This window comes from Vipera berus, assembly GCF_964194415.1.
Source record: "Vipera berus genome assembly, chromosome: 8".
Lineage (NCBI taxonomy): Eukaryota > Metazoa > Chordata > Lepidosauria > Squamata > Viperidae > Vipera > Vipera berus.
Window position 1 is genome coordinate 24,317,946 of NC_138211.1, and position 9,765 is coordinate 24,327,710.

The 9,765-nt window shown below is 54.9% G+C and overlaps 2 protein-coding genes across 3 annotated transcripts in view; one reads left to right on the forward strand and one right to left on the reverse strand.

The window, feature by feature from the left end:
• TMEM150A (transmembrane protein 150A) overlaps nucleotides 1–7,946 on the forward strand; it is a 34,752-nt gene extending 26,806 nt beyond the window's left edge. Inside the window, exons 6-8 of the mRNA XM_081333765.1 lie at nucleotides 5,288–5,415; nucleotides 5,982–6,159; nucleotides 6,436–7,946. Coding sequence (XP_081189891.1) covers nucleotides 5,288–5,415; nucleotides 5,982–6,159; nucleotides 6,436–6,683 — 554 coding nt within the window. The 3' untranslated portion in view covers nucleotides 6,684–7,946. The remainder of the gene's footprint in view (nucleotides 1–5,287; nucleotides 5,416–5,981; nucleotides 6,160–6,435) is intronic.
• Nucleotides 7,947–8,167: 221 nt separating this feature from the next.
• RNF181 (ring finger protein 181) lies at nucleotides 8,168–9,646 on the reverse strand. 2 transcript variants are annotated; one of them, XM_081333767.1, is made up of 5 exons: nucleotides 9,320–9,646; nucleotides 9,104–9,237; nucleotides 8,836–8,942; nucleotides 8,695–8,769; nucleotides 8,168–8,453 (listed from the first exon to the last, which is right to left on the reverse strand). In XM_081333767.1, the coding sequence occupies exons 1-5, from the start codon at nucleotides 9,409–9,411 to the stop codon at nucleotides 8,406–8,408; spliced, it is 456 nt and encodes a 151-aa protein (XP_081189893.1). In that variant the 5' UTR covers nucleotides 9,412–9,646; the 3' UTR covers nucleotides 8,168–8,405. The 2 variants fall into 2 exon arrangements, with proteins under 2 accessions (XP_081189893.1, XP_081189892.1); XM_081333766.1 differs by having other exon boundaries at nucleotides 8,695–8,942.
• Nucleotides 9,647–9,765: the final 119 nt, after the last annotated feature.

Genomic DNA, 9,765 nt, shown 5'->3' on the forward strand with positions numbered 1-9,765 from the left:
GCAAAAATTCCTCTGTTAGTTAAATCATCTTAGCATATTTGTGGCTTCCTGAAGGACAATTCTGGGCAGGAAGCAGGGTGAGGGAATAGCAGGTATCTTACCTTCATCAGGTAAGCATTCCAGGCACCACCTCCTTTGTGGCTGTCCTCTGGGAATCCACTGTTTTCTCAAAGTCTTTGCCAAAATGCAGTGCCCAGAATTGGACATGATGTTCTGGATTTGTATTACAATAACTTCTCTTCAGCTTGACACATGTCTATTGATGAAACCTACAATTGCCTTTGCTCTTTTTGCCACTGCGTCACACTGCTGGCTCATGTCCAAGTTGTGATTGATCAAGATACCCAAATCCTTTTGACATCTACTGCAATCCAGGATGGTCTCTCCCGTATTGTACTTATATTTTTAATGTTCCTTCTCAAATGTAGGATTTCCCATTTGTTCTTTTTCAAATTAATCTTGCTGATATATAAGTTTATGCTGTATGCTGATTAGATTCATATTTTCCCCTTTGATATAAGGAGTAAAGGTGGCGTACACAATGCTCCCTCCTTCTGTTTTCCCACAGAGGCAACTTGAGCTGAGAGAGAGCAACTGGTCCAAACTCACCCAGTGAGCTCCCAGAACTGAGGGTGAACTGTAACAGAATACCAGAGTTGAAAGGGACCTTGGAAGTCTTCTAGTCCAACTCCCTGCTCAAGCAGGAGACCCTAACCCATTTCAGACAAATAGGTGTCCAGTCCCTTTTTTAAAGCCTTCAGCAATGAAGCACCCACAACTTCTGAAGGCAAACTGTTCCACTGGTTTATTGTTCTTACTATCAGGAAATTTCTCCTTTTCCAGGTTGCTTCTCTCTTTGATTAGTTTCCATCCATTGCTTTTATCCTGCCTTCTGGACCTTTGGAAAATAAGTTAACCCATTCTTCTTTGTGGCAGCCCCTCAAATATTGCAAGACTGCTATCATGTCACCCCTAGTCCTACTGTTCATTGGACTAGACATACCCAGTTCCTGCAACTGTTACCGTATATACTTGAGTATAAGCCGAATTTTTCAGCCCACTTTTTGGGCTGAAAAATCCATTCGGCTTATACTCCAGTGAACAAAAAAAAGAACTGTCCCTTCGTTCGGGCCAGGCTGCTGAGAGAAGGGAGCGGCAGAGCCTTGCAGAGCTGGTAGAGGTGGCGGCAGTCCAGCGTTGTTTCTCCCCCTCGTGCGTGCGTGTGTGTGTCAGACCCACGGGAATGGCTGGTAGGGAAGCGGCATTCCGGCATTCCCCCCCTTCCTGTGTGTCGAGCCCACGGGGCTTGACACACAGAGAAACGCAAATGCCGGACTGCCGCCACCTTTACTAGCCATTCCTGCGGGTCTGACACACACACACACACACACACGCATGAGGGGGAGAAACAACGCTGGACTGCCACCACCTCTACCAGCCCTGCAAGCCTCTGCCGCCCCTTCTCTCCGCTGCCTGTTCCGAACGAAGGGGCGTCCCTTCGTTCGGGCCAGGCTGCTGAGAGAAGGGAGCGGCAGAGCCTTGCAGAGCCGGTAGACTCTGCCGTTCCGCCGGTAGACTCTGCCGCCTCCTGGTCCACCCTGGCGCCCGTCCTTGGTCTGCTGCTCGGGCGCTGGGCAACTGCCGGCTGCGCCACCGTATGGCTGCTCCCCAGCCTTCCGGACGGCCCCGGAGGCTGCTGGGCCGCGTTGGCGGCCGCGCCCTTCCCTGGCTTGTTCCCGGGGCCCGGCAAGACGCCCTGTGGCCTCTCCAGGTGCCGGGCGGGTGGCCGCTGAGCCGACTCGGCGGCCGCACTCCTCCCCGGCTCGTCGGCTGCTTCCGAGGGCCGGCGGGTTGCTCCGCGGCCACTCCAGCTGATGGGCGGGTGGCTGCTGCACCGTCTCGTCGGCTGCGCTCCTCTCCGGCTCGTTGGGGAGGCGCGGGCGCTGGCGGCTGCTTCCAAAGGCCGGCGGGTCGCTCCGCGGCCTCTCCAGCTGATGGGCGGGTGGCCGCTGCGCCGTCTCCTAGGCTGCGCTCCTCTCCGGCTTGTTGGGGAGGCGTGGGCGCTGGCGGCTGCTTCCGAAGGCCGGTGGGTCGCTCCACGGCCTCTCCAGCTGATGGGCGGGTGGCCGCTGCGCCGTCTCCTCGGCTGCGCTCCTCTCCGGCTCATTGGGGAGGCACGGGCGCTGGCGGCTGCTTCCGAAGGCCGGCGGGTCGCTCCGCGGCCTCTCCAGCTGATGGGCGGGTGGCCGCTGCGCCGTCTCCTCGGCTGCGCTCCTCTCCGGCTCGTTGGGGAGGCGCGGGCGCTGGCGGCTGCTTCCGAAGGCCGGCGGGTCGCTCCGCGGCCTCTCCAGCTGATGGGCGGGTGGCCGCTGCGCCGTCTCCTTGGCTGTGCTCCTCTCCGGCTTGTTGGGGAGGGGCGGGCGCTGGCGGCTGTTCCCGGAGGCCGGTAGGTTGCTCTGTGGCCTCCCCGGGCGTCGGGCGGGCGGTTGCTGGGCTGTCGCGGCGGCTGTGCACTTCCCCGGCTTTTCGGGAGACCGCGGGCACCGGCGGTAGATCTCGGGGCCCGGTGGGTCGCTCCGCGGCCCTGCTGAATGTCGGGCGTGCCGGGCCCGACAGGAGCGGCAGAGCCTTGCAGAGCTGCTCCCTTCGGCTCCTCTTTGTTCAGGCCAGGCAGCGGAGAGAAGGGGCGGCAGAGGCTTGCAGGGCTGGTAGAGGTGGCGGCAGTCCAGCGTTGTTTCTCCCCCTCGTGCGTGTGTGTGTGTGTGTGTGTGTCAGACCCGCAGGAATGGCTAGTAAAGGTGGCGGCAGTCCGGCATTTGCGTTTCTCTGTGTGTCAAGCCCCGTGGGCCCGACACACAGGAGGGGGGGGGACGCCGCTTCCTTACCAGCCATTCCCGCGGGTCTGACACACGCACGCATGCATGAGGGGGGGAAACGCCGGACTGCCGCCACCTCTACCAGCCGTTCCCGCAGGTCTCACACACACACACACACACACACGCACGAGGAGGGAAACAACGCTTGACTGCCGCCTCCCTAGCAGACCTTCCCTGCGGGATGTGCTGCCAGGAAGCCTGGCAGCCTGATGAGCGGACCCTGCGAACCGCGGCCCGAGCCAGCTCCGGGATGCTGCCAGAGTCAACGAGCGGCTCGTCGTGGCACAGAATATAGATATGTTGCTAAGAAGGGGCCAAGTTTATACTTATACTCGGCTTATACTCGAGTCAATAACTTTTTCCAGTTTTTTGGGGTAAAATTAGGGGTCTCGGCTTATGCTCGAGTCGGCTTATACTCAAGTATATACGGTAATATGTTTTATCCTCCAGCATCCTAATCATCTTTGTTGCTCTTCTCTGCATACTTTCTAGAGTTCTCAACACCTTTTTTATATTGTGGTGACCAAAACTGGATGCAGAATTCCAAGCATGGCCTTATCAAGGCATTGTAAGGTGATACTAACATTTCACATGATCTTGATTCTACCCCTCTGTTAATGCAGCCTAGAATTGCATTGGCTTTTTTGGGAGCTGCAGCACACTGGACAACAGATCTGTCCCCCCCCATTTTTTAAAGATTGGAACCACGTTAGCTTTTTTCCAGTCCTTTGGTAGTTCCATAGTGCTTCAGGATCTTTGAAAGTATGGTTCAATGGTTTTCAAGATCACGTCTGCCAGTTCCTTCAGAACTCTGGGATGTAATCCATCTGTTCCTGGTCGATCTAGGGTGGACAGGAGTTGCCTTACCATTTGCTTGCCTATTTTTTTTACTTTTGCATGCAAAGAATGAATTAAGCAGCTCTGCATTCTCCCTGCTTCCCATAATTTTCTTGCCATATTCTGCCATTAGTAGACCAATTCTTTCCTTGACTTTTTTCTTGTTTTTTTCATGTTGAACCTTTTTTAAAAAACTATTTTTGACAATTGTTGCAAATCTTAGTTCATTCTGAGCCTTTGCTTTCCTGACTTCATCTTTGCAGATTCTGGCCATATGCTGGCCATTCTGCCTTAGTTATATGTCCCAGAATATTGGTTTCTTTTGGATTTCTTATTTTTCTTTTTCAATGGTATTGTACCAGACTGGGCTTTTATACCCACATTTTTCAGAGTTTCCCAAGTTAATCTTGAGTTAGTTTCCCCTTTAAAATTTTCATCCATAGAATCCTTCCCATGTTCTAAGTTTGCTGAAATAAACTGTTTTAAAGTGAGAGACACTGATTTGATTTGTTCTATTGCTTGTACCTTCATTATGTTGAATTCCAATATTCTCCCCAAAGTTCCTGCAACTTAAGTCCAGTATATTTATTTAATTCCATTTATATCCCGCCCTTCTCCGAAGACTCAGGGCGGCTTTACAAACTTAGCAGTATAGCTGACTCTCTCCTCTACGTTTTGGACTGGAGGGTTTATGTACTGAAGTGGTGGTTACCTAGTCAGCTAAACTGATCTATCAGAGAAGATGGAGTTGACTTGGCATGGCTTGCAGACCAGTTCCTTATCAGTTCCAGAATTCTGCTGAATAATCAGCATCAAACAGAATGGCCCACAGTTGCCAAGGGCCACTCTCCTCCCCCCCCCTGCAAAGATAGGAACCCCTGCTCTGAAATGATGCCCACAAGCTTTGTGAAGACTCCTGTCCCTCCTTCTTGACCATCTCTTAGGTCTGCTTGAACCGCAGTCCCCTTTGGGGAGAAGACCGAAGGAAGGCAGAGATTGAGAAGCTCTGCTCAGTCTCCACTCCCTCTTGACTGAACCTGTTCTCCAAGCTCCAGTCTGTGGCTTTTGTAATTGACATGGCCCCCAAATAAATATGCTTTCTATTGTTTTTAAAGTCTCTCTCATAGCTCAGGTTCCCCTCGTTCTTTAGTCTGAAGGTCTCCAAATGGTATTATTTGCTAACATTTTTCCTCAGTTATACCCACCTTCTATTTCCTATACATGTGGCCGCCAACATATAGATCAAACACTCCCTTTGTGCATCCATATCCTTCTCTAACCCTCCTCCCATTTTTCTTTTCATTGGACTGTTGAGTTCACTAGAATTCATGATAATAAAACCATGTTTTTTGCATGGTCTGGTTTCAACATCATGCCAAGTTTTAGCTTGTCTTGATAAGTCAGTCATGCAACATATTAAGGCTTAAGATGGCTTGCTTGGTTTTGACTGCCATGTTGTGCACGTCCCTATGGGCTTTTTGTCCTTGGGAAGGTCATTCCCATGAGGTCCCACAGCTTTATTCTTCTGCTTTGCATGCTGGGTTTGACGCCTCTCTCTCTCTCTCCCCTCCCAGTGGCCATCATCTGCTTCCTGCGCTATGGGCAACTCCTAGAGCAGAGACAGGCCTCCGGGATAAACACAGCAGCCCTTGTCACAGGTTGCACCAACGCGGCTGGCCTGGTGGTGGTTGGGAATTTTCAGGTTGGTTGAAAGGACAGTTGTCTCCAAGGTTAGGGTTGCTGTGTGCTGTTTCTGCTTCCTGGCCCTGTGGGACCTCTTGGCTATTTGGCCTTTGTGGAGCAGAGAGAACCACACTGCAGATTCGTTCCCATCGTTCAACAAAAGCTTGAGCAGCTGACTCCTTTGGTTTGAATAAGGCAATAATTGCTGCTGTAAGACTGCCTTTGCCCTAGCGGCCAGAGCCGGTCTGCTACACGCCACAAGGGAGGCCTTTGCAAACGCAGAGCTGCCAGAAAATGGCCAACCTGAACACCTCTTTAGCCGGGCTGTTCGGCATTGCCAGGGTGGAGTGGATGTCAGTTGGGTTAGCCGTTTGACCTATTGCTGTGTTTCTCATGCTGATGTTGCAAGATGTTTGTGTTCCCAGAGAGGGAATGGCTGCTTTTTGCCCTTGGCGGCTTCATTGGAGCCAGACTCATCCTGGGCATCCTTGCCTGAGTTGCCCAATGTGCCGCTGAGGCAGAGCTGGCTTGGGCAGAGGCCCAACAAGAACCATCCATCCTATTTGGGCTTCCTGCTGCCTCCAGGTGGATTATGCCAAATCTCTTCACTACATCGGAGCTAGCGTTGCCTTCCCAGCTGGTCTGCTTTTCGTCTGCCTCCAGTGCTTCCTTTCCTATCACACGGCCGTTTCTGCCCTGGACTTCTGGATGGCCCATCTGCGTCTCTTCCTCTCCACCACGGCCTTCATCGCTCTTGTCCTCAGTATCCTTTTATGGCAACCTGCTGGTTGGGGAGAGGCTGAGACGGCCCTGTGGCCCGGAGCCCCCTTCTCGTTTCTCCTCCAACTGAAGTTACGTATCGGCCCACCTCTTGTGCTCCTGTGCTTTCTCACAAGCGCCCCTCTCCCCCGTGCAGAAGAATCGTGTCCTGCCCCAATTCAGTCCCTGGGTGGGCACCAGCCTTGACTTCCTTGCTTGGGCACCTGGCATCCCCTGGGCCAGGCCACCTTCTTCCGACCTTGCCTTGACCCCACTACAGGCGGTGCCTTCTTTACCCACGAGAGCTTCCTCCTGCAGCACCTGGCCGCCATCTGCGAGTGGGTCTTTGTCATTGACATTCTCGCTTTTTATGGGACCTTCAGCTACGAGTTTGGTGCCGTCTCCAGCAAGACCCTGGTTGCTGCCTTGCAGCACTCCAGTGGCCGAGGCTGCAAGTTGCCAGACAGCAGCAGCAGCAGCCCCTCTGCCCACCTGAACTGCCACCCGGAGAGCATTGCCATGATATGAGGGTGGCGGGAGGGAGAGCCGGTCCATCCCGCCCTCTCCGCTGCTCTGGCGGGCTGGCTTTTCCTTTTTATACCAAGATGGTTTTTTAAAGAATATATGGCTGCCTAGCCCATCTGAGAACTTTGTTTTCCAAACATCCAGAGATGTCCCAAGGATCTCTTTGCCCACCTTTGCGTCAGGTCACCTTGAAGCGCTTTCTCTGCTGGATCTCCTGCCATCCTCCAGGAAGTGCCTCCAAGCCAGAACAGGGCTCTTGTGCGTGTCAGGGTACCCAAGAATCCAGGTTCCTCTGGCAAAAATTGTGCCTTGCTGCCACCCCATTTCCTTTCGAGGCAAGAGATGCTTAAGCTGCAGAAGCAAACCTATTTGGGGATGTCCCATGCTGGTGGAAATACACCCCTCTTGTTCCAGGCCTTTCAGGAAAATAAACCTGAAGTATGGAAAAAAGACCACCTCCACTATTTTCACAAACCCCCAACATCATACAGTTCCTTTCTCTTCAGCTAGGGGTAAAGCGGTTTGATATTTTGTAGAACTGTTTTGTATCTTTTACCTATGTAAACGAAATATAAAAAGAGCTATCAGAGGAAGACTGCTTGTGGTGTATATGACTGTTTCTGTGTTCTGCATCTCTGTTTTGCAAAGTGTGTGTGGGGGGTGGACTTTCCATGCCACAAAGCCCTCCCCAGAGCAGCAGAAAGTCAAGTGATGTTTGCCTTGAGGACCCTTCTGCTTTCCAGGATCTCTTTGTGAATGCAGATGTTGCCCACACCAAAACCTAGCTCAACATCTGGGCAGTGCATAGACACAACCCACTCATACTTTTGCCGAGGAAAATGTCCCATCTCAGTACCCTAGATTAACAGCTAAATTCCTCCTGCTGCTCATATGAGTTGGGTGACAGAAGTCTTCCTTGTTCTGCAAAGTGAAAAGGGTTTGCTGATGTAAGATGGTCTCTAAGCTCAGACCACAGTGGTTGTGTTGGGCATCTCGTCCTCCAGAGGAAACTTGGAAGGATACTGCCCGTTGCCCTCAATTAACCCAAATGTTGGGTTGAGTAAGAAGCAGCCAAATCAACAGCTCTGCAATGCAGCTTAATCAACAGAAGGCAGCTTCCTGACCCAGGGATTGTAAATTGTGTAGGGTGTCCTATATATTTTATAGAGTATGATGCATGTTAACGTTTTTATGTTTATTACATATTTTCTAGATAGATGGCCCTTCACAAGGTTTTTCTCCTTGGCCAGCCTGTCTTCTATCTTCCCCAGGTAGAACAGCATAATTTCTAGCCTGCCGCAAATCCTACGCTGGGCACTTGCTAGGAGTGGGAGTTAATATGGCTGGATGTGACATAAGAACAAAACATGGGAAAGAGTGGAGAGAAACTGAATACTACTTTTTTTTTGCACATAGCCCATTTTGGGAGGTAGTTCCCCTCATTTCTGCCCCAACAATGCCAAACAACCTCACCGTTGAAAACAAGCCATTTGCTACCTTTTATTTTTCAAAAATCACTCTGAGCTCTCTGCGTGTTTGGGGACTTGCTTAGAAAAAGCACTGAGAAGGTTTGAATGCCACTCTGGAGGAGGAGGAGGAGGAGGACAGGACTTGCCAGTGCGGCGTTTCTTGTCCCCGGAAGCTGCTCCTGTCCTTTGCAACTGGGAAAATCCCTGCGGTGGTTGCCCCAGATGATGAAGGCGACACTGTAGGGTCACGTGTACATCACGCCATGGAGATACTCCAGCCGGTGCACTTGCTGCTGCTTCGAGCCTTTCAGATTAAAATAGAGGAGTTCACCCTGCAAACCTCAAACTGAAGCACATCACCCAGCGAGCCCTGGACTTGCAGCACCGAGATTAGACGAGTCGCTTGGCTCTCGGGCTCCTGCTGACCGCAAGAGCTCTGCTACCAAGTCGCCCCCCTTCCAAGGCGGGTGTGAGCCCTGCCCTTCCAAGCTACGTCCCAGTGGCCCGAGAGCAGGCAGTCCAAGGCCAGCCCCGCCCCCCCTCACCTTCTCCTCCTTGTGCTCCTCGTACTCCTGGTCGTCGGTGGGCAGCTCGTGGCGGCACAGCGGGCAGGAATTGGTCTGGAGGGAGAAAGGCCTCAGCACCTGCGCGGGGGGGGGCCTCCCCTCTCCCCGCCGCCGTCTCACCTTTCCGAGCCAGGGAAGAAGGCAGCCGGCGTGGAAGAGGTGCTGGCAGGGCATCGTCCTCGCCGCCTCGAACTCCAGCAGGCACACGGGGCACCGGAGCCCCTTGGCTGAGCGCGGAGGGCCGAGAGACAACACGGCGTCAAACCCGCTGCAGCCGCCCGCCCCGTCAGCCGAGAGCTTCTCCGCAAGTGCCCCCGGGACTCCGCCTCTGCTCCCGGAAGGCCCGCGGGGGAGCCGCTCCCGCCCAGCGCCCGCGACCCTCGCCCACCTGCTTGCGGGGCGCTGACGCGGACCTCGGGCAGGCCCTCCACGGCCCGTCTGGCGGCCGGCGGGGGAAGCCGGTGGTCCCAGTCGCCGCCCTGCAGCGCGCCCGCGTCTATCTCCAGGCCGCGGAAGAGAGACCTAGAGGTGCGGAAGTCGACCGTGAGCCCGCCGGCCGGGCCCCTCCTCGGCTCGCGGCCCGGCCGCCCCCGCCCGGGCCCACCTGGCCAGCTCCAGCAGGGCGCGGCGCGGCGGCAGGCGCTCTTCCGGCGCGGCTCCGGGCTCGCAGTCGTGCTCCTCGAAGTAGGACGCCATGGCCGCGACGGGAGGCCGGTCCCGCCCGCGCCCTCCTCGGCCGGCGCCCAATCCGGGCGGGCCTCCGGCTTTTCCCCCGCCCCGCCGCAATTGGCCGGCAGCGCAGAAGCGGCCCCCGTTGCGCGACCGAGGCGCTTCTGGTTGCGAGCGGCCCCGGGAGGGGCGGAGAGCCGGCTTCAGGCGACCCCGCCAGCCGCGCAAGAGGCCGGCCGGTCTCCGGATGCGAGCGCAGCGTCCCGACCGCCAACCGTCGCCTCTTTCGGCCTCCGCAGCGCCGCGCGAGCGGCTCCCTTCCGCTCACGACGCCCACCCGAGGCCCTTCCAGGGCCGGCCTCTTCCGTCGGGGCTGCTCGG